This window comes from Ictalurus furcatus, chromosome 23 (assembly GCF_023375685.1).
Source record: "Ictalurus furcatus strain D&B chromosome 23, Billie_1.0, whole genome shotgun sequence".
Taxonomy (NCBI): domain Eukaryota; kingdom Metazoa; phylum Chordata; class Actinopteri; order Siluriformes; family Ictaluridae; genus Ictalurus; species Ictalurus furcatus.
In genome coordinates, this window is record NC_071277.1 from 347,849 (window position 1) to 372,500 (window position 24,652).

Sequence of the window (24,652 nt, forward strand, 5' to 3'; positions counted from 1 at the left end):
TTTTTAAAGATATTTTTGGCAAACTTTAATTTGGTCTTCCTGTTATTGAGGCTTACAAGTGGTTTACATCATGTGATAAACCCTCTGTATTTACTCTGGTGAAGGCTTCTATTGATTGCTGAATTTACAGCACATGTAAAATGTGCTCTAATTCTTACACTGTTCACCCAATTTGGATGTAAATAGCAGCATATTAAAGCTGGAAATCTGCACTTTATATTCATTATTTAATTTCAACTCCAATATACTGTGGTAGACAGCTGAAATAACAGTAACAGTGTCAATGTCCAAATATTTATGGATCTGACTATAGATTTCTACGTGTGCACTATATGGCCAAATGCTTGTGGACACCTGCCCATCACACCCATATGTGGGCCATCCCCACACCACAAAGTTGGAAACACAGTTAAATATAAAATGTCTTTGCGTGTTGTAGCATTACAATTCACTGGAAGGAAGGGGCCCAAACATGTTCCAGCATGACAATGCTCCTGTGCACAAAGTGAGGTCCATGAAGACATGGTTTGCCACGATTGGTGTGGAAGATCTCAAGTGGCTTGCACAGAGAACTAACCTCAACCCAACTGAACACCTTTGGGTTGAACTGGAATGCTATCTGCACCCTAGGCTTCCTCACCAGACATCATTGTCTGACTTCAGTAATGCTTTTGTGGCTGAATGGGTAAATCCCCACAGCCACACTTGAAAATCTAGTGGAAAGCCTTCCCAGAAGAGTGGAGGTTATTATAACAGCAACAGGTGACTAACTCTGGAATGGGATGTTCAAAAGCACAACTGGGTTTAATGGTCGGGTGTCAAACAAACGATTGGCCACATAGTGTACACTGTGGTGCTTGAAAGTTTTTGAAGCCTTTAGATTTTTCTATATTACTGCATAAAGATGACCTAAATCATCATCTGATTTTCACACAAGTACTGAAAGTACACAAAGAGAACACAATTAAACAAATGAAACAAAAATATTATACTTGGTCATTTATTTATTATGGAAAATAATCCAATATTACATATCTGTGAGTGGCACATAAAGTATGTGAACCTTTGCTTTCAGTGTCTGGTGTGACCCCCTTGTGCGGCAATAACTGCAACTAAACATTTCCAGTAACTGTTGATCAGTCTTGCACATAAGCTTGGAGAAATTTTAGCCCATTTCGAAGTACAGAACAACTTAAACTCTAGGATATTGGTGGGTTTCCTCAATAAACTGCTTGCTTCAGGTCCTTCCACAACATTTCTTTTGGATTAAGATCAGGACTTTGACTTGGCCTATCCAAAACATTAATTTATTCTTCTTTAACCATTCTTTAGTAGAACGATTTCTGTGCTTGGGGCCATTGTCTTGCTGCATGACCCACTTTATCTGGAGATTCATTTCATGAACACATGTTCCTTTAGAATTTGCTGGTATACTTCAGAATTCATTGTTTTATCAATTATGGCAAGCCTTCCTGGCCCAGATGCAGCAAAACAGGCCCAAACCAGGATACTACCAGCACCATATTTCATAGATGGGATAAGGTTCTTATGCTGGAATGCAAGTGTTTTCCTTTCTCCAAACATAATGTTCCCTTTCAAAGGGAACTCAACGTTGTGTGCACTTCACACTGTGGGAAGTGCCCTCACACGTGACCATTATCTGAAATCTGTGTGAAATTATGCCTGTTTATAGACCTGCTGTGGTCAGGTAACATGGCATTTGTTGAGTCACCTGATTATAAAATGGCACCTGTAAACCATGTCATCAGCCTTTATTATCTTCAGCTAAAGACCTCATGTCAGTTTGTGTGAATACTCCTAAAAAATCTTCCTTCTCTATTTTTCAGAAAAGAATATATATATATATATATATATCTTACTTTTCTATCCCTCACCTCTTTGCAAATATGAGTCAGAGAAAATTCAGAAAATGTGTTACTCCGTGCTCCCGTTTTAGTTCGGGGACAGACACACTTTCTGTGTGAAGTGTTTGGGGGCTGACTGCGCATTTTGAACGCTTCACAATTAGGCAGCTCCGCTCTTGGCTTGTTCTCTTCTCAGCCGAAGGGAGTTGGGTTTCGGAGCCTCTGGATTTTGGGCCTCACATCCTGGGGATCCTGTGTGGATCTGGAAGAGGAACCGGAGATCTGTTGCTTTGTCCTCCGGATCGAACTCTCCACTTCCGGATTTTGTAGCTTGCGTCATGGCTCTTCCTTCCGGTAGGGAGAGTCAACTCTGAGGAGCCAGAGGGGGGAGCCACTGCACCAAAAATGGAGAGCAGCTCTCAATCATATAAAGAGCTGCTTGAAGTGATCACCCGGGCTGTATAAAAGTTGAATTTAGACTGGCCCAGGGAAGAGGAAGTGGCTCGTAGCAAGAGCTTTCTCCCCGGTGAAATTAAAAACTCCCTCACACCACAGAAAACGCCCCTTTTTTTCCAGAAGTGCATGATGAAATATCACGCTCCTGGGGAAAACCATACACCAGCCGTATTCTTAAACCTATTACGTCTGATTATTCGGCCATCATGCGGAATGAAAAGTACAGGTATTTGGCTATGCCAAAGGTGGAGGAGGCGCTTGTGAGCTACCTCTCTCCATTTACAGCAGGGAATTAAGAGGGGTCGGCTTTGCCATCCAAGGCCACCTCGGCATTGGTTGGCAAAGCCTATGTGGTGGCTTGCTTTTGGGTCACTGCATACAATGGCAGTGTTCCAGGCTTACCAAGCAGACCTGCTGAATGAGCTCCACAGTGGGGAGGGAATTGGGGAGGGAAGAGACACCATAAATTTGTCTCTTCGGGTAACCAAGCAAATGACGGAGAGGCACCCATTGCCTGACCTCTAAGGAATCGGGGATAAGGATAAGGTTTCCCTGCCGGACGCCCCTGTTGAACCTTCTGGCTGTTCAGCAGCATGGTTAACTCCACCACCAACAGGTTTTGCGAGGCAAAACAGCAAACGGCGGCATTCGGCCAGTTCCTTCCACATCGTGTCGAGTTCGCCCGGGTATCCACGAGTGGAGCTCAGGCCAGCACTAATGTGTGGGAGGCACAGAGGTGAGTGGGGTGGCCCACCTCGCACATCGGAAAGCCAGAGGTACCAGGCGGCCACAGTCGCGGCCTGCTAGTAGGCCCTATCTAAGAATGATCATTAATGCCAAGCAGGAAAATGTGTAGTCCTGATGGGCTGTGGAGGAAAGTATCAGCAGTTGTGAGGTTGTTAGGGCAGTTAGGCCTCACTATTACTGTTGGGCCCCCCTAACCAATATCATCCCAAGTTTTCAGTCCCCTCTGGTCAATGAGCTGTCACAGGCAATGAAAATCTGATGCTTTCCCTCTGATAGAATATGGAAAAATTAACATCACTAAAAGACCATCTGGCAGCATGGAAACTACTGCCAAATGTGTCTGAGTGAGTTCTGTCCACCATAGAAAAGGGTTACCAGGTCCAGTTCAGAGCTCAACCCCCAGGTTCAGAGGTGCACTGGTTAATTTAACGCAATCCAGGGAGTTGACAATTCAACATCAAGATGTTGTTCTCACACACATGAGTAGCTTGGGGCTCAGATTGAACCTTAACAAAAGCATGCTTTCTCCAGTGCAGTGGACGACTTTTCTAGGGGTTATATGGGATTCCACTACGATGAGGGCATATCTATCCCCAACATGTGTAGGGTCCATCCTATCAACATAAAGCAAGATAAAGCTGGATCTGGACATCTCCAGTCAATACAAGAGACTGTTGATGCTTATGGCAGCAGCAGCCAATGTCATATCGTTGGGCCTTTTGCACATGAGACATCATTGGTGGCTGAAAAGTTGGGGGTTTCATCTGAGGGCGAAACCCCTAAGAATAATCAATGTCATGCGGCGATGCCTATGTGATCTGAGTATTTGGAGGTGTCCCCGGTTTCTAGCATTGGGTCACACTCTTGGGGCATCTCCTTATTGCAAGATGGTAATGACAGATGCCTCCCTCATGGGATGGTTCCTCTGTTGCCCCTTCCCGCCTTGACTTTGCCCCAGGATTAGCCATGGTCTTCCTATATCCTATGCCAGATATATTCCTAATGTGTCTACGTCTGCTGCCCAGCCAATAGTATTGCAGGCTTTTTGCCCTCCTCCGTTCATCACACCAGAACAAGAGAAATTGCACCTACTGTTTAGAAAGGGCTCTTTGTACTTATATCCACCACTTCGGCCAGTGGCGTAAGTCAGAGAAGTTGCTGGTCTGCTTTGGCAGCGACAGTAGAGGTGATGCTGTGTCAAAACAGAGCAGTTCTAATTGGATATTGGAGACAATCTCTATCGCTTATGAGGCGCGTGGTCTCGCTATGCCTCTGGGCATAAAGGCTCATTCCACTAGGGGAGTGGGTCGCCTCCTTGAAGGCTTTATCCAAAGGAATACCCTTACAGAATGTGTCTGCTGTGGCGGGGCAGTTTATGCCGCACACATTCGTTCGATATTACAGTTTGTACATGGATTCCAACCCGGGCTTGGGTGTCTTGTAGCGACCCTCAGGCTCAGACCCTTTGAACAGGCCATACCCTCAGTATGACAGAGTGGGTATACTCATTCCCACAGGGTGAAGCTCAAGCAACGTTGAGATGTCGCATAGCTTTATAATACTGGAGCATGCCTGTGAATCGTGTCTTCGCTTCAGATGATAGTAGCTGATGACGTGGTTTACAGGTACTGTTTTATTATCACGCGGTGAGCGAAATGCCACATCACCTGACCAAATAGGCGTGATTTCACACAGACTTCAGATACTTCAGCGTGAAGCTCACGCAATGTCTCGTTCCCTTCTCAGGGAACAGGGTTACATGCGTAACCCAGACGTTTCTTGTTTAAACTAAAAAGTTCTGTTTTGGTTTCATCCGTCCACAAAACATTTTTCTAACAGCCTTCTGGTTTGTCCACGTGATCTTTATTGAATGCAGACAGGCATGTGTTCTTTGTGTAGAGCAGTGACTTTCTCCTTGCAACCCTGCAATGCACAACATGGACTCATGAACATTAACATTAGCCAATGTGAGAGAAGCCTTTATTTGCTTTGAAGTTACCCTGGGTTCCTTTCAGACATTGTGGACTATTACGTCTTGCTTGTGGAGTGATCTTTGTTGGTCGACCACTACTGGGGAGGGTAACAGTGGTCTTGAATGTCCTCCATTTGTACACAATCTGTCTGACAGACAGTCCATACTCTGTAGAGATGGTTTTACAACCTTTTCCAGCCTGATGAGCATCAACAACTCTTTTTCTAAGGCCCTCAGAAATCTCCATTGTTCATGCCGTGATCCATTTCCACAAAGATACAGTACTTTCCACAAAGTATTGTGAATGAGATTTTGATAGATTCCTGTTCTTTAAATAAAGCAGGGTGCTCACTCACCTGATTATCATTCCATTGATTGAAAACACCTGACTCTAATTTCACCTTCAATTAACTGCTAATCCTAGAGGTTCACATACTTTTGCCACTCACATATGTAATATTGGATCATTTTCCTCAATAAATAAATGACCAAGTGTGCTATTTTTCTGTCATTTGTTTAATTGGGTTCTCGTTGTCTACTTTTAGATCTCGTTGTCTACTTTTAGATCTCTGATGATATTTTAGGTCATATTTATGCAGAAATATAGAACATTTCAAAGGGTTTGTAAACTTTCAAGCACCACTATAGCTATGTATTACTAAGGCATAAGTCCTTGTGTTAAATGGCCACATGGAACAATCTTTCGAAAGGTACTAAAACAGTCAGAGATTCACAGCATGGTATTTGGCTGAAGTTTGCAAATTGCCATGTTGAATGTGCATTTGTGAATTTGAATTTATGATACTATGAGATTTGGTATGAATTGGACTCTGATACATGTTTACCCCTTCAGCTCCGGCTCATTTCTTCCCTGGATTCCACCCTCCTGTGCCAGTTGACGACAGACACACACAGGGACGTTACATCTACGAGCCCTCTCCAGTGCCACCGCTCCATGTGTGAGTGACAATAAGACACATACAGATCATCACTATAGAATCTATCAGAGCCCTTATTGACACCACTTTTCTATATGTGATGCTTTGCACATTGGCTCTGCTAACTTTGGTACACCTTGCCAGCTGCAACTACTATGTCAACGTCTTGCCAGCTCTTTGGTTTTCTGCACCGCTCAGCACTTTCATTTAATGGCTTTTACTCACCTGACATAGAATCAGACTTTTGAACATTGTGAAAACAATTAATTTTTAGTTTAGTCATTGGGATAAAATGTTTTTGAGGATCATTGGTATTTATTCAGTCTTTAGGCTTGCCGACAGCATTGCTCAGTCTTCACTGAACCATATTTAACCACGTTATTTCCAAGTTGTTGTACACAGGCCTATTTTTGTTGCAGCAGTATTTCAGCATGTCATAGTAATTTGCAGTGGTAGTAACACGCTTTTCATGTGAAAGTACATTTTGTCCATGCTGAGTGACAAACTCTGGCTTGCCTTAGTAAGTCATTGATGAAAATACATTTCTAAGAAAACTCACACACTCGTTCACACCTAGAAGCAATTTTAACATAGCAAAATCACAAGCAAATATTAACAGCTCCACTGTACCACCATATATACACACACAGCCATGATACAGGTCACCTATCACTTAACCCTTGTATTGTGTAAAATCAATAACCCAAAATCAGTCTAATCCCAAATGCATCTCTTTCTAATAATACACACAAATTAATTATCGCTTGTGGTTTGTTCTTTAGATGCAATGAGGTCACAATTATAGAGTGACTAATCTGCCAGTATTTTAGATTTAGGCACCATTTTGCTGTGTTATAGTTGCAATCAAAATTATTCAACCCCCACTGCAAATCAGGTTTATTGTCAAAATTTACATATTTTTGGCTGTTTGCAATGAACAAATCAAACAAAAGTAATTGAAATAATTCAACACAACAAATGCTTCAAGTGGTTTCCCAAAATTCAACTGAAAATGCAACTTATAATGATTTCTCCAGTTTCAAAATTATTCAACCTCTTCATGGCAAGCATTCATACTTAGTAGAGCACCCTTTTGCTGTTATGACCGGATGCAAACGAGATGCATAGCCAGACACCAGCTTCTGGCAGCGTTCCTGAGAAATCTTAGCCCATTCCTCATGAGCAATTGCCTCCAGTTCAGTAATATTCTTGGGTTTGCGTGCTGCAACCGCCTTCTTCACATCCCACCAGAGATTTTCTATGGGGTTCAAGTCAGGTGACTGTGATGACCCTGTAGAATCTTCCAGGACTTCTTCTGCAACCAAGCCTTGGTGGAATTTGAGGTATGCTTGGGATCATTGTCCTGTTGGAAAGGCCAATAACGCCCAAGCTTCAGCTTCCTCAAAGACAGCATGAGGTTTTCTCCTAGGATTTCCTGATACTTCAATGAATCCTGCCTTCCACACGTTACAGGTTTCTAGTGCCAGAGGATGTAAAGCAGCCCCAGAGCATCACCGAGCCACCACCATGCTCGACTGTTTACAAAGTGTTCTTTCTTCATTCTTTTTCCTCCAGATGTACCGCTGATCCATCGTGCAGAAAAGTTCCAGTTTTGTTTCATCGCTCCACAGAATCGAATCCCAAAACTTCTGTGGTTGATTTTTATGATTTTGAGCTTGCTTTTCTTGTGCTTTTGGGTCAGTAGCGGTGTACGTCTTGGAGTTCTGGCATGGAAACCTTCTGTGTTTAGTATGCGCATTACTGTACTCACAGAAACCTCAGTGCCTATTGTATTTCATGAATTTTCTGCCCTTAGCCAGTTCAAGTATTTCAGCTCAAGCACACCTGGTGCAACTAATGAAGTCCTTGATTAGTTGCATCAGGTATGCTTGAGATAACACCTGTTTTGAATATTTGTGCTGTTGTGAGGGATTATATTCTAGAAATCATTATAAGTTGCATTTTCAGTTTGTGGAAACCACTTGGAGCATGCATTACGTGGAACCATTTCAATTGCTTTTGTTTGATTTGTTCATTGCAAAATAGGGCTACATGATTATGGCTAAAATGATCAACCAAATGAAAATTTGCAATCAAATATAACAATATGCAACCAAATGAAAACAATTCAGGCATATGCAGAAAAGGCAATAACAGTGTTTACAGGAGGAGAGACGCAGACAGATCACCCAATAGAGTGGTGCATGGATGATGCCATTTTGTACCGAAACCCGGAAGTTTCATATATCTATATATATATTTCATATTTCATATATATATATATATATATATATATATAATCTCCCACCCATTTTCTAGTCATATCTCTCCAATGAAGTAATGCTGTTAAGAGTAATGAATTTTTTCACCTTCACGCTCTCACCCCATGGATTAAAGAGTAGTGTGAAAAGAGACATAGAAAGAAAGAAAGAAAGAAAGAGAGACAGAGAGAGAGAGAAAGGCACTTGGGACATGATTGATGTCCTGTGTCAACACAAACAAAAATGGCAAATATAATTTAGCATTTAGCTAATGCGGAGATAATGGGACAACATATGGCTCAAACAAGACTCAGAAACACAATTCGCCATGCTTTATCAAGCAGCAGGGAGAAGGAGAGAGTCAAAGAACAGGTTAGAGCGAGCGAGAGAGGGAGTGCTGGAGATGGAGCAGGTGAATTAAATCAAATGTGAAGTTGTGTACCTTTCTTACTTTATCTGCAGTGTGTGCTTGACTTGCCACACCTGTATTTAAGTGGTCAGGCGGTACCTGCTTAACAGTGTATGAGATGTACATCACCCTGTATTCATAAGGACAAAATGAATATGGCAGAGAATGATGATCGCATCCTTTATTGTTGATATGTTGAAATGATGCATATTATTCAGTGTGAAGTAGTGGCTTGAATATAGTTACTGTATCTGTTAACAGGGAATGAAAAAAAGATACTATCAAGCTTTTATGCTTAAAAACTATTCAATCTTGGGTGCACAATTCAAAGCATGCATTTAAAAAATAATTACATCTAGAGCCCTAAACGGTTCTTTTGTTTGTTCCTTTATTGAAACAAAGGCCCTCTATAAGCATCTTTGTTTCAGGAGCTCCCTTTTTCTAATTAAACTAATTTCCCTCTCAATTCCCTGGGCTGCATCGATACTCTACGATGGCCTTGATATGAGGATTCATATTACAGTGTGAATTATAGTGTCACGGTATGGAGTTGAGGACGGATACAAATGAAGATAAGAGTTTTATTAAAGGATATATAGGCAGACAAATACAAATTGTAATCCAAAGCGTGGTCCAAAAACATGCAAAAGGTCAGGCGATCGGCAAACAGGCTTAAACAGGGCGAGGCAAAACACGAAACGAGAAACAAAGTCAATAACCAGGAATCGAAAATGAGAACTATGGAAACAATCGCTTGGTAAGGTGAGAACACTCAATACTACGTGAAGTCACTGTGTTCAAACAGTCTTATATTGTGGTTGCGAGTGCTGTGAATTTGATGCAGGTGTGCTTGATTAGCATGAATGTGAGTGTTCTGGGAATTGCAGTCCATGGTGGCCATGTTTGTAGGCTGCAGTGCAGGATGGGAAAGGTAGTCACTGGTTTGCTGTAACATGACATATAGCCTTTCCAGCTCTGTACAAGGACAGTGCCACCACCCATCGTAATGCTCAGCTACATCCAGATTTTTACCAGGACATCGCTATCACTCTTTATTCTCCTGACTTCATAGAGGAGGTTGTCATTGCTCTGTCTGCTTCTAACTCTGCTGAGGATGTCGTCGCTCCAGAGGATTTTGTTGTTGCTTCACCTCCTCCTGACTCTGTGGAGGACTCTACCTCATGCCAGTAGCAAGGTGGTCTTTTCTCCATACACTACTTTTGCTTAGGAAATTGCTCCTCCTGGGCAATGCCCGTGTCAAAGTATCAGGCAGCTTGTAGATGTTCTGCCAAGGGGGCCAGGACTTTTGTCACTTTGGGAGGAGTCTTAAAGAGGTGCTATGAACATTTTTATGTAGTTTGCTACAAATGCTGTCTTGCTAGAAGCCTGTACAAAGCATGTAAACTTTTGTCACATTTCTGATTCACCTCTTGTGTAAAAATAAAATAGGATGCAGAAAGCTAATAATACACTGGTAGCTAAATGCATGTCTTAAAATGCCCATTCAGAGAGTTGGTCATTCCAGGAAGCTAGTGTTTGACCAATAAGTGATGTGCAGTATGGCTATATGCTCCACTCTAATACTTCCTGGTCTGTACCTATGTTGTATTTGACTTACCATGAAGATGGGAAGCTGGCACAGATTGACCTCTGTGCATTCAAGGTACAAAGTGGGAACAAAACATGGATGGTTCCATGTTTGTCTTTTGTTAGCAACAAGCTAGACAGCTAACTGTGATGAGTGATGTTTATTTATGTCCTCAAAACATACTGTCAGTGTTATAGATTTAACAAATATGTCTTTATGTTGCTTGATCTAAAGCAAATATTGTCATCTTTTTTTGACTTATTTGGACAAGAAAACATTTGATCCTCTTTGAAACAGTGCCTATTAATAAAGGTGATACACTGTCACATGACACATAAAATTGACATTTTGTAGTAATTTTCACAATTGAAATGAACAAAAAAACAGATCAGTCACATGGAAAAACTAAGTACACCCTTATATTTATCACACTTTCAAATCCATAAAATTAGAATCAGGTGTTCAAGATTGGGTGCCAGTGATTAGAACCTGCTTAGGGAGTGCAGGTGGAACCTGTATTACTTATACTCCTCTCATATCTAGTGTCTGGTGTTCCCTTTGCTATTGAGGTGTGTGGTGTCATCATGCCAAGATCTAAACAGTTCTGTAAGGCCTTCAGAAAAAGGCTGTGAGTATGGAAAGGGATTTAAAAAGATCTCCATTATTTGAAATACATCATTCCACTGTAAGGAAAATAATCTACAAATGGTACAGATTTCAAATGACTGCCATTTTGTCCAGGACTGGCTGTCCCAGCAAATTCAGCCCAAGAGAAGGCCGTTTGATGCAAAAAGAAGTCTCGAAGAACCCCAAAATTTAATCACAGGATCTGTTAGTAAGTCTTTCAGCTGTTGGTGTCAAAGTGCAGGCTTCTACAATCATAAAGAGATTACACAAATTTGACCTGCATGGAAGGCCTGCCAGGAAAAAACCTTTGCAAGACTACAGTTTGCCAATGGGCATATAGGCAGAGACCAGGCCTTTTGGAATAATGTGCTCTGGACAGACAAATCAAAGATAGAGTTGTTTGACCACAGTAACAGCAGACATGTTTGGCGGAGACCAAAGACAGCTTTTCAGGAGAATCACCTCATACCAACTGTGAAGCACTGTGGTGATTGTTATAGTTTGGGGTTGCTTTGCTCAGGGACTGGACAGCTTGAATTCATTAATTCAGCTATGAATTCTGTATCATATCAAAGAGTGATGTGGACCTTTTAACAGTATATTGATAATGATCCTAAGCAAACTAGCAAATCCACCAAGGAATGTCTCAAAAAGTCAAAATGAACGGTTATGGAATGGTCTAGTCAAAGCCCAGATTTGAATCCCATTGAAGTGTTGTGGGGGGATTTGAATCGGGCAGTAGATGCAAGAAAACCCTCAAACATCTTGCAACTGGAAGAATAGTGCATGGTAGAGTGGTCAAAAATTCCAGCAAGCCTGGAGGACAATTATGCAAAACGCCTGCAATAAGTTATTTCTGCTAAAGGAGGTAATGGTAGCTTCTTAGGCCAAGAGTGTACTTATTTTTTCCACAGAAGAATATTACATCTATTGATATTTCTTTCAAATATATGATTGAAAAAGTTCATTTTCCTTGTTGTTTTGTTCAGGTATATCAGCTTCATTAACAGACACGGTTTCAAAGATGATCAAATATTTACTTGTCCAAATATGTCAAAAAAGCCAACAATTTCCATGGGTTGTACTTATTTTTTCGCATGACTATACTTGTGTATATACAAATTAACTCATTTGAAGGTAAGAAGTGGTACTTTGTTTACGGTTGATGCTGTGAGCAGCCATGCTGATTTGGCTTAACTTACTTAAGTTGATGTTGACGAGACCATCCTGAGTTCCAGTGTAGGCATTCTGAGTTAAGGGAGCATTTTCTTTTGTTTTTTTCTATTTGGAGGCTGGGCATTACAAGTAATATCTAGAGTGTCGACTAGAGTATGTCCTCTAGTCGAATGCAGCATTACTCTGGAACAGTAATTACCTCAGTGGTTTGAGACATGTGCATTGGTTACAGCCCTGTAGGGCTTTATCATTCATAACTCATTTCTGCATCAGCACATTATGCTGAAGAAAGATATACAAAGAGGCACAGAATAAGCAGAGGAATGCAAGACTACAGCCAAACATGTCAAGGCTCCTCTGATGCGTGCAAGGTGTTGACCACCTGTCCTGGCACAGATGCAGCAAAACAGGCTTAAACCATGATACTACCACCACCATATTTTACAGATGGGACAAGGTTCTTATGCTGGAATGCAGTGTATTTCTTTCTCCAAACATAACGCTTCCCATTTAAACCCAAAAGTTCTATTTTGGTCTCACCTATCCACAAAACATTTTTCCAATAGCCTTCTGGCTTGTCCACATTATGTTTGAACTGCAGACGGCCAGCAGCACCTTCAAAATCACTGCCAATCCTTTCCACTCACAGATATTTAATAAGGGATCCTTTTCTTTAATAAATTAATGACCAAGTATAATATTTTTTCTCATTTGTTTAATTGGATTACTGGATTAGAAACATCATGTATGCATGTGTGTGTGTGTATATATATATATATATATATATGTGAGTGTGTGTGTGTGTGTGTGTGTGTGTGTAAAATATGTGTGTATAAATGTTTCCTGCCTTTGATCCTCTTTAAAAAAAAAATGTTTAGCTTTGAAATTGTGATGTGGCTGACAGTTATCTGTCTTTTTTTCATTGTGTATCGATTCCAGTTGACAGCATTGCAGCTATAATGGTGGGGAGAAATTGTATTTCACTCTGTCAAACAGCATGTCAGACACTTGCTGTCAACCTGGCACCTTTTACTGACATTTTGAAATTCTAAGTTCATCATTGAATGAGGTCATAAAAATGGCACATGCTTGGGGACCATGGTTTAGGTTAACTAACAGCTATGCCTCTGTTGGACCTGAGTTCTGCAGTACAATAATTCACAGCATGTACTGAAGGTCTTTTTCTATGCTGTCGGTTTGTGTATGACTGTGTGTGTGTGTGTGTGTGTGTGTGTGTGTGTGTGTTTGATCAAAGGTGCATTTGGGATTGAAGGTGCCTGGGGTGTAGAGGTTAAGGAAGAAAAATGTAATTGTTTTAACACAAGTTCTCCTAGGTGAACAGAATTAATCGTTATTAGTGCTCTTAAATATATGCCTAAGTACAGGCAAGATATTATTGCAGTACTTCCCCATGCTGCCTCTCATTACAGCCTGTAATTACAGCTGCTTTTACCTTGCGGCTGTGCTATCAATCTAACCAGCACGCCTTCAGCTGTGAGTGGGCATCAACGGCTACAAAAAGAGAGCCTGAAAAAAAACAACTCCCAATGATTATAACCATCTCATTTTCCTTGGCCTCTGCTGATCTGCTCAGTAGCGCATTATTATTTTGGAAGGCTTTAATTGAAACATGTTTATTTATTACCTCTTTGGTTTGAGTGAAGGCCGCTAGCGTAGCGCACTAACCGCTGCTAACAGCCCTGATATGAGTGAATGGAATTAAATTAAAAGCTCATAAAATGAAATATGCTTCATATTAGCTGTTTGACACTTAATTTGCCTCTGAATGAGCACAGGAAATCACAAATTAACTGTCCTTTGTGTTCTTTCTCCCGCTTTCTCCCATGGCAGTGCTATTAGGCCAGAAGAAAGTGCAATTATGAAAAGGAATAATTCATTCAGAAGAGAGTTCCAGTGTGCTGTTCAATATTAAAGAGTTACAGGAAAAGAAAGAGCAGGAAAGTTTACCTGTGTGGGTGCAATACATGAAGACAGTGGTTTGCTTTAAACCCATTAGAGGTCACACTTACCATGGAGTGCAGGTTGATAAGGAAAAGAAAACATTAGAGCAGTGGTTCTCAAACTTGGGGCCGTGCCCCCTGGGGCGGCCAACAGATAGTGCCAAGAGGGTAGCATAGAAATCCTTTTTTTTTATTTTTAAAGAATTCATTTTACCTGTATGTAAGTTGGGATTGTCAACCTTTGAACTATGATGTACAATATAAAAATGAGAAATTAATAAAATAAATCAGTTATACACAGCACACTAAGACACACCAAACAGAGACATCCGTTGATATACTAGTGTACTGTTGGCCACACACTGATAAAACTTAAGACTATTTAAAATCTATAAGTTTTTAGACAGAGGACATAGTCTCGTAGCTGAGAAAGTTAATACAGAAGAGCCTAGTGTGAAATAAAAGATAGTGAAAATTTCTTGTCTTTTTTTGATGATGTAGCTAATTATGGTAGTCGCAGAATGAATTCAGAAGCTTACAGAAACAATCTGTCTGCTAATTTACAAAGAAATTCTTCCAATCTAGTTGGGAGGAACTTCATCATGCAGCAAACAAAGGCCTGAAACACACTGTCAACACAACAAAGGACTTTGTTAGGGGGGGAAAAAGTGGAAGGTTTTAGATTATCCAAGATTATCCCCAGACCTTAACCCAATTGAGCATGTATTTCACCTCATGAAGAGGAGACTGAAGGAAGAAACCCCCAAACAAATAACAACTGAAAGGAGCTGAGGTACAAGACTGGAAAAGCAACACAAAAGAAGAATGCATGAGTTTTTTGATGCAAGTAAGGCATATGCAACCAAATATTAAGTGTTATTTACTTTAAGACTATGTGTTCCAATAGTTTTGCTCACTTAAAAATTGGGTGATCTGCCACCAAAGGTGCCATGTTCTAAAATTTAACACATCTAGATTTAAATATCAGGACATGAATGCTGAAATTCTGATCCATCGTCTCATATTCATCTTTTGATCTCAAACCCAAATGTCTTTTGGAAAACAAAAGAATTGGTGTTGCCATTCCACTACATTCAGAGGGGACTGTATCTATATCTGTATAGCTTTTCACACTCAAAACACAGAACAATGTTGGATATCAGCAAATCTTTAATGATACTGCTCAGACTTTGAGTCATTGATGATTTTAGCCTTTAAGCAGTATTTTACAGAGATACATATTAAATATGACATGGCATAAATCAATCAAATCTTCTCAGGGAACAGGGTTACATGCGTAACCCAGACATTTTCCAGATTTATTCTTTTTTGACTTCAGGCTTTTTTTTTTGTAACTTCACTGTGTTAATGTTTTATATCTTAATACACCTCATATGTGTACAGTGCATAATCTATTGGTTTCACACAAAAACGTGTGTGTCTGGTCACTCACAGAATCCTCTGACAGCAACACCCTCTTGAACACAGGAAGCATAGTTAGTATTGTTAGTATTGTTCTATCTTTGTGCTGTAGATGCTTGACTTTAAAAAGAAAGAAAATGGTGATTTATAGTACTACGGACATGCATGCATGTTTGGTATGGATGATTCAGGTTTTGTACAAGTTAGAGGTGTTTGCTCATTTACCTAATTGTCAAGTGTGCTGAGTAGAAATACTGTGTTTAGAATTCTCTTTTCTCACCAACTCCCTTGAGATCCAGGCACATATACATGCAGGCGCACACACAGACAAACACAAAAACTTTTCTTTTCTTTCTTTCCTTTTTTTTTTTTTTTAGTTTTTTTTTTTAGTTTGTTTTTTTTTTTTTTTTACCTGTTTGTGTATTACTGTTGTTAAATTATGCTATGCCACATCTTACTGTTACCTTAATTAAGTAGCTAAAATGAAATGTTTTAGATGAAGCTGTATAGTTGTATGATGTATTTCTATAATTATGGGGATATTTAGTAAACAGAAACACTTGTATACAATGTTGCATAATTTAAGGAAGATTTATTCTTAATTGAAAAACACCAGCATTTATTGTTTATAGTAGATACCCAACAGGCTTGATATGTACAGTAGGGTCCATTTCTTAATTTTCATTACAAATTATATATATTTGACAATAACTAGAGTGAAAAATAGAATCATTTAAATATTTACATGAATTTCAGAGTTTCTTAGTATTTGGTATGTCTTTTAGTATGAAAATCTGACATTTTGTACAAAGCAGTTAACATCACAAATTTCAAGATCACAAATTTGGTTACATTTAAATAGGGACCTTGAAATAGTGCTGAATCGTGAATTCTAAATATTCAGTATATTGAACATTTACTTTTTGTTTTAAATGGTTCAAAATTCATAAACCTTCTGTTTATGTCCTATTTTAAATGGGAAAAATCCCATATTTTCAATGTGTTCTCAGGATTTTTGGACCCCAGTGTGTGTGTATATATATATATATATATATAATATTATTGAACTAAAATTAAAATTATATAATAAAAAATATAATAAAAAATAGATCTCTTATGGTTAAACCAGCCCATGATGTCTTATAAAATTGATATTATAGATGGAACCTAAATAAGCCACACTAACATTTAAAAAAATAATAATAATTAAAAAAAACCCAATAGTGAAATTTTAGTGAAATTTGTTGAATTTATTTACTTGGATCTTTTATTCTGAATGTTTTGTCAATAATGAGGCTGTTCTGTTTGGCTGTAAAAAATAAAGCTGAATCTTACTGAAAGAACTGAAAAGATAGAAATTATCAAATTAAATAATGAAATATAGAATAATCCTGGAATCCTGAATCCTGTCAGTGGGCCCCTATTTGCCCTTTTCCTCTGGGATGAAGAACTGATGCTTCCTTGCATTCCTCTCCCTCTGTTGCACTGTGGTGCGAGGACGGCCGGTCAGGCAATGGCTGGCCTCATGATTAATGATGTTTATAGTTGACGGAAAGCTCCCTTATTTATCTGTATTGCTGCTCAGCAGATACCATCAGTCACCTGAATGAAAAATATTCACTCATACCAATTTTGCGGTATAATTGAGTGGAGTCACTTCCCCTCTGTCTCCTTCTCTTTCTTCTCTCGCTCTTTCGGCACTATCTTGCAGTCTTATCATTGCCACAGTAATTTTTGTGCTGCCTTGTTTGATCTGGAGAGGTTGGCTTTAGCCACATTTGACATTAAGCTGCTTCAATTTTCACACAAGAAAGAGAGATTGAGAGAATGAAAAGATGTTAAGAAAGTTACGTGCCACTTTTTGAAAATGACTGTTTTTTTCTCTAGCAATTTCAGGATTTCAAAAGAAGTGAGATAAATTCTGAAGGAGAAATTGGAACAGATTGAAGTCCTATCAACCCCCCCCCCCCCCCCCCCTTTTAGTTAATACATTGGTTTCATAACCTAAACGGTTGGCCACATTTTTTTTAGTACTATAAGCCTTTAAGAGGAAGTAGAATATTATGCAAGGATCAGGCTGTAGGCAGTGTGAGGCGTAACAGAGTACAGAAAAGAAAGTGAAGAAAGAGAGCAAATAAATGAGGGTCCTCTCAAAGCATTTAAAAATAACATTAAAAAAAAAACATTAAATTGATTTATTAAGCAGTTGCATTTATCATTCAATAAGTACACGTGTAATGTCTGGATTTTATAATACATTAGTCATCTTATCAAGATTTGAAATTATATTTGTAAGATTATATAATTATCTAAAACATATGTATTCGGTATGATTCGTTTGTATGTCAAAATAATTTTTAGCTTTGTAACTTTTTAACTTTTATTTATTTATGAACAGGCATGTGCTCATGGTATTATGACATAAGAGTGTAATTTTACTGTTTTAATAGTATTTGTTATTAATAGTGATAATATAATTGTATTTTTGTTTGAAATTTATGAAAGTATTACATTAATTTGATGAAAACAATACTTTTGTTCCATGTAATGAATGCAGAAATTAGGAAAACAGAAATAAAAAGGAAAATAAATAAACAGGATATTTTTTTATGGCGAAAGGTACATACCAGCAAATGGGCTTTTTGTTTCTTAATATTTGTGCCATAAATTCTAATATGCTGAAAATAGGCCAGCTTGTTGGAGTGACGGGTGAAATCCATGTAATCAAATTCAGACTTTTTAAAGACGTTGAATGTCAGTCATTCAGTGGGTGTAGCTTAGCTGTCAATACACTGTCTGTAAAAGAAATTTTAAAAAGCAATCAGGAATTTTATGCCTGCAAAGACTGTTCAGCCATGGTCTCTCTCTCTCTCTCTCTCTCTCTCTCTCTCACTCACTCATTGTTTCTCTCTCTCTCTCTCTCTCTCTCACACACACACACACACACACACACACACACACACACACTCACACCCCCCCACCCCAAACCAAGTTAACCTGATACACTAATGTGTATTCGGGCTTATCAACATCAGCTGTAGGGCTAAAATATAGAGGGTCAATTAGCCCACTGCTCTCCTTCTATAACCAAAGACAGAAAGAGGTGCAGCCGAAGGTTAAATGCGTGTTGTAGTTTATGATTTAAATCTCTGACTCCATTTAATTAATCATCTGACTCCAATTAATAATAACTGTTAACTTATATCTTACTTCAAAGAATAATCTTCTCGTTAGTGCTAGAAGTAGCTATAAAAACTCAGTGTTCTAATAGTATTTACTTTAAAGCAGCTTCAAGCAAAGCTGTCATTAAAATTACATTTCTACATCAGAAGCTTTTATATGGCTTCTTTATTAAAACATTATTTTGCTGGCTCAGAGGTTTCTATCAACATGCAAGCCTTTCCTATTTTACTTGTCAGAGGTTCTGTTTAAACTTGCACGTATTAGCCTTTTCTTTTAGCCTGTCAGAGGTTGGCTTTCAACGTGTCTAACGTACTATAACTTTAGCTTAAAAAAACTATTTCTAGTAACTATACAAAAAATATAGATCATGCACTCTTAGCACATCATACTTTTTCAGAAGAACCACTGAGTATTTAGAGATAGGAATAACAAATGAATGTATTACACAAAATCACAAACGAAGTTATACATAAAACAGAAACAAATGTAACTTACAAAATGTTGATCTGTGTCATGGACATATGCGTGATGGAAAGCATGGATGGCCAAAAGGCAGCCTCTGATGTTACAAGCCCCTTCCTTGATGTTACCAGCCATCCTTGAGTCCTACTAAGCATATTCATTTATACCCCTGAGCCTCTTTGAAAAGTATAGTGACCAAGATACCAAAGGGGAATAAAACAATGTGTTTTATGGCAGGATGGACCCCCAGCTGATTAGCTCACTCTAAGGAACTGTATGTTAATTAAGTTCCTGAGAATGAGTCGTTGGGAACAAAAGGAAAAATGTCTCCCATGCAAATCAGGGGGTGCCAGCGTGTGTGTGTGTGTGAGAAGATAGAGCATATTGCAACATATATTACCAATGTTATCTCCTAAACCTTTATGATATTTATATCACCACATCGTTCACCATGAAATATGGATAACAATGATACCAAACATGCCCTGAGGAATACTGTAATTAACCACAGTTTAGATGACCAGTTTCAGTTCACCTAGTATCTCTGAAGCACATTCCTGATTTTAACCTTAATCAAATTACTGCCACAATTTATAAATCTATTACACAGTAAAGTATGTTAATCATGCTTAATAAAATATTTTTCATCTTAAAACTAAATGCATAAGATTTGAACATATAAAACAAAAACACTATTGAAAAACTGAAATATTACAGATAGTCACAACATGGCATGATGACATAACAACAACAACAACAATAATAATAATAATAATAATAATAATAATATTTCATTTATATAGCACCTTTCTCACACCTAAAGTCGCTTTACCATTACAAGAAACAGACTAAAAGACCAAAAAAAAAAAAAAAAAAACGGAACCCCGTTTTTTGCCCGGAACGCCGTGCCATGGATCCTACCAAAATCTCTGCCATCTATTAAAGTAACAGGCATGCCGAAAGTGCTCAGACACTAAACTCAGTCCACGGCTAGCGGGTGGACACGATTCAAGCATGGTGGATCAAAGCCTGGAGAAATCTGCTGCGCTAGCTTGAGCTGCTCTGAAGCTCTTCCACTACTGGCAACCAGTGGACAAATGACCAAAAATATCAAAACAATAAATAAAAAAAAAAGAAAAAGCGTGCACAGCGTTCTCTAAACAGGAAATGGAAAAATACATAATTTACATTATAAAATTTTTGTACATTCCATTTCTGTTTGGCTTAATAAGAGATGTTCATTTATTTATTAGTAAAGCCCCCACTAATGAGTTCTGCATCAAATTTTCCTTGAACTCACTGAAATGAATTTGAAGTGCATGCTCCACTACTCAGTAATGCAAATAATGGAGTCTCATTTGGTATTGGGGTGTTATTGTGAATATGCAGTGTGCAACGTGTGCCATGCTGGAAAGCATGGGTTTTCCATTCCTGAAAGTTCAGCGCTTCAGGCTGTGCTCAGGCACTCTTGGGGCCACTTACAGCAGGTAACCAGCTTTACAGAACAGCGCTATCATTTCTACACACACAAAAAAAACCCTCTCTGGCATGTGTTTACCTCTTACTGCTTTAATGACACTGACAAATTTGTCTTAACATATAGTAGACAGGAATTTAAAATGTATTTTTGAATTGTTTCCTTTGATGATAATATGATTGATTGGTATATAAACAGCTTTGCTGATTGGCTGCGTTGTTATAGGACTAGGGGTTGTGGTTAACAATCCTAGCTTTTCTTATGACTTAAATTTTTTTTTTTTTTAAATAACCCAAAATTGTTCTAGCTTGAAATAATTCCTGCACATTTTATGAGACTACAGTTTGTTCACATACTTCCTTTTATAGAATTTTTTTTTGTAGAATTCATCTTTCAACCCTGTCTCTCTCTTGTCAAATTCTGAAAGACAAGAATCTTATCCTGTATTAGTATTAGTCATCTTGTATTTACAAAGATTACACAAAGATATAGTCATAGGAATTTATAGGAGCAGTGTGTGTGTGTGTGTGTGTGTGTATCCCTGCACATTGCTTGATAAATGATGATCCTAGACAAAAATAAAACACTGTATTAATAGTGTTAATGTTAAACTGGAAGAAATGGGTTCAGCTGAATTCCTCTAGCATTAGGTAATCAAAGTAAGAAATGTGTTTAAAGTGAACCTGAATTTATCTTGAAAATAAAAACCTATATATTTGTGAAATTGGGAAAGGCTTATTTGTATCATTCTAATATAAACACTGGTCAGGCTGTAAGACTTAAATCTAGGCTTACAAAAACTGCTTAACTGAACAAGTGCACTTGCCGTTAATAAAGCATTATTTACTGTAGAATCCCATTAGAATCTGATAGTGGATGATATTTTAACATATATTATTTGAATATGTATTTTGAATAAAAATATTTATAGGAACAATGCTTATTTTTTTCTTTAATTAATTGCCATTAGTTGTTAAGCTAATAAACATAACAAAATCTCTCTGTTTTCTAAAACGTTTGATTGGCAGAGTATGTTATAAATACAAATCGTCCTGTCCGTGTGTGTGTGTGTGTGTGTGTGTGTGTGTGTGTGTGTGTGTGTGTACACTCACTTTCTCCCCTTCATATATTCTCTATAATGTTCTTTGTTATTCTATTAAACAGCTGTCTTTCTTTCTCTCTCTCTCTCTCGCTCTCTTTCACACATGCACACAGAGTACCCCTCCCAACTGTTCACTCATGATTAAATATCAACGCAGTGTGCTTGACATTTTATTAGTCCAACAAGATGGATGAAATGGCAAAGATAAAGTAGTCTATGCATGCTCCTTCACCACCAAAGCCTACCACCCCTTGTTCTTTTTTCTTCTCAATTTACAAGAAAAAAATATATGGGAGATGGATTTTTGAGGGTAAAGAGTATGTTTTTTCCCTTTAGTTTACTTCTCACTCTTTCTCAACTACTCTTCTGATGACTTCCTATTGTTCTTTTTCTTACTGAGGCTCAATGATTGAGTTGCATTAGTTGGTTTATACACCCACACATTCACTTGTGTAATCTCTAGTCATTCTCTCTCTCTCTCTCTCTCTCTTTCTCTCTCTCTCTCTCTCTCTCTGAATGGATTTCAGCAAGGTTGTATAATCTCTTGTGTGCCAATGATGTCAGGGCAGAGGACAGGTACCCAGAGAGGAGGAATGGACTTTGTCTGTTCTTCCCATCCTACTGAAGGACAGCTCACAAGTCCCCTTCTTCTTTCACCCAAGGCATGTCCCAGGTTTATACACTTCCACAAACAAAGGTTAAGCTTGCCTCCACCTTGGCTTGACCTCGAGAAGTAGCTACAGTATCACCCATTTTGACCTTAAATTAGAGCTATAGGTACACCTATAATTAGGGTTGAGATATATTTTTAGATAAAATATCTCAAAATACTTGAAAATACTGCCCCAATACTCATATCGTGATATTTATATGTGGTAGGCCTTGTTTTATTTTTTGAGTTGATTGATCCCAGGCTTTGGATAAACTGAGAACTGGCTCATAGTTCTTCTTTGTGATTGCAATGGTGATTGTGAATTTTTGCAAACATATATGTGATATATATGTTTCTTATAATAAGACATAAAGCTAATCCAGCAAATGCCACTGGCTGGTAAGCAGAATGATCAGCAGTCTCACATCATCTTTGTGTCTGTTAGTCAGCAACTCACCATCAGCATCGCTAACCCTGGAAGTAAACACAAAGCTGTGTTAACCCAGAGATTTTCTCTGTTTGAAAATCTAGTTTAGACAACTTGCTATGCAAAGTCATGCAATGTAAATTTATGTCACGTTTACGATTAGTATATATTTATTTTTATTGACGTCAAATGTTCTTGTGTTGTAAATATAAAGTTAAGATATGGAAAGGTGTTGGGGTTAACCTCCAGCTCTGTGCTTCTGTTCGGTCTGAATTTGTTTTGTATTTAATACAGGTTTTTAGAAGGAGGTATGGTCCTCTTTAGGAAAGTTCTGCTCAAATCAGTCAACAGCAGTCATGGATACATTTTTCTGTAAGTGGCACTTAGTCTGTATTAAACATTCAGTAAAACTATCCCCTCTGTCTCTGTTATTATCATTATACTGTATTAATGATCTGTTAAAGTGAAATAGTACCAATTCATCAAACAATCTTTCCATAACTATAGTGTTTCACTGTTTGATAATTTAATTAGATGTACCTGCCTGTGTCAAATTATATTTAGAATATAATCCTTAATGCTAATTTTGCAGTTTACAGACAGTTAGGAGGGTAATAAGTCCAAGGGGCTCCATCATTGCAGTGCCCATTTAATATAAAATAAGAATTTAACATGCTTAACTTGCTAGTTGTTTAACATGCCAACATTGTTTTAACAAACCTACATATCTCACCTAAAATCTAAATCAAGAAACTAGTTAGCTAACAGTAGATAGCAAGGTCACGTTCTTACTGAGGAGTTGCGTATATCAAACATGTTTAGCTAGCTAACTTTGTTCAACTTGCAAATTAGTGTATGGACCTTTGTTTGGGCAGCACCTCAGTGACGACATCCTTGATGTTGTAATTGTAAAACAGTTCGTCTAGAACGTGGCCACAGACAACAAAGCTATAATCATCAAGAGAATGGTATGCCTTCAGTTTCTGTCTAATATAAATGCTCAGAGTTTCTATGAGATATGTATATGTATATATATATCCAGTCATTGCAGGCTAGACCACCACTTAACATCATTTAGTCACTGACAGGATGCCAAGCCATGAGAATCTTCTAGAGTTAAACCATTTGAAAGTGTTGTTTAGTTGATTATAACTCACTGTCTTTTAGTGCTAATCGATAAATTGAATTAATAAGCAGATAATATTATTATAAAATTATTGATAGATCCTTCAGTCAGATTATAGCCAAGTACTGTCACGTTGCTAGGCTACTTGGGTCTTTTTGCAACAAGGTTGTGTACGCATCTGTTTTTGTTTTAAAACACTGCAGGGGTCTGTAAGCAAGTTACATAGGTAAGCTTGTAAGCAGAATGTGTTTGATGTTATACAATTTTTTTCAAATCTTCTGTCTCTCTGAATACGTTTTCTTTTCTCCTCTATCAGTGTTTGCCTTGTTTGTCAGTTGGCTATTCGTAGCATTCCCTGTGGGAAATAATATTAGCCAAACCATCTTGAAATTGAATCAAACCTATATTTAATCAGCACATTTTGGCAGCTACACTTTCTATTGCTCTGAAATGTAGACTAGTCAGTTTTCTTCTGTAAATGTTATTTCAGACACAGTTGTACTGGAGGCTACATTCTGCAGCATTCAAACATAAATTCCTCTTTATGCTGATATTTTACTGGGTTTATTTTCAGAAAGATGTTTGGGTTATCATGCATTTTTGGAGCGAATCAGACAATACATTTCTAGGTACAACTAGAAATGCACAAGCATGCAATTTGATTGTAATATCCCTCTATACAGTATATATATAAAAAGTAAATCACACACACACACACACACACACACACACACACACACACACACATATCTGGGTTTGCCACCAGCTGCTTTAAGTACTACAGCGCATCTCATCCTCATG

At 38.3% G+C, this 24,652-nt stretch overlaps 1 protein-coding gene across 1 annotated transcript in view; it reads left to right on the forward strand.

Moving 5' to 3' along the window:
- Positions 1-24,652, forward strand: part of gli3 (GLI family zinc finger 3) — a 193,291-nt gene that overhangs the window by 90,377 nt on the left and 78,262 nt on the right. The window contains exon 5 of the mRNA XM_053610917.1: positions 5,894-5,999. Coding sequence (XP_053466892.1) covers positions 5,894-5,999 — 106 coding nt within the window. The remainder of the gene's footprint in view (positions 1-5,893; positions 6,000-24,652) is intronic.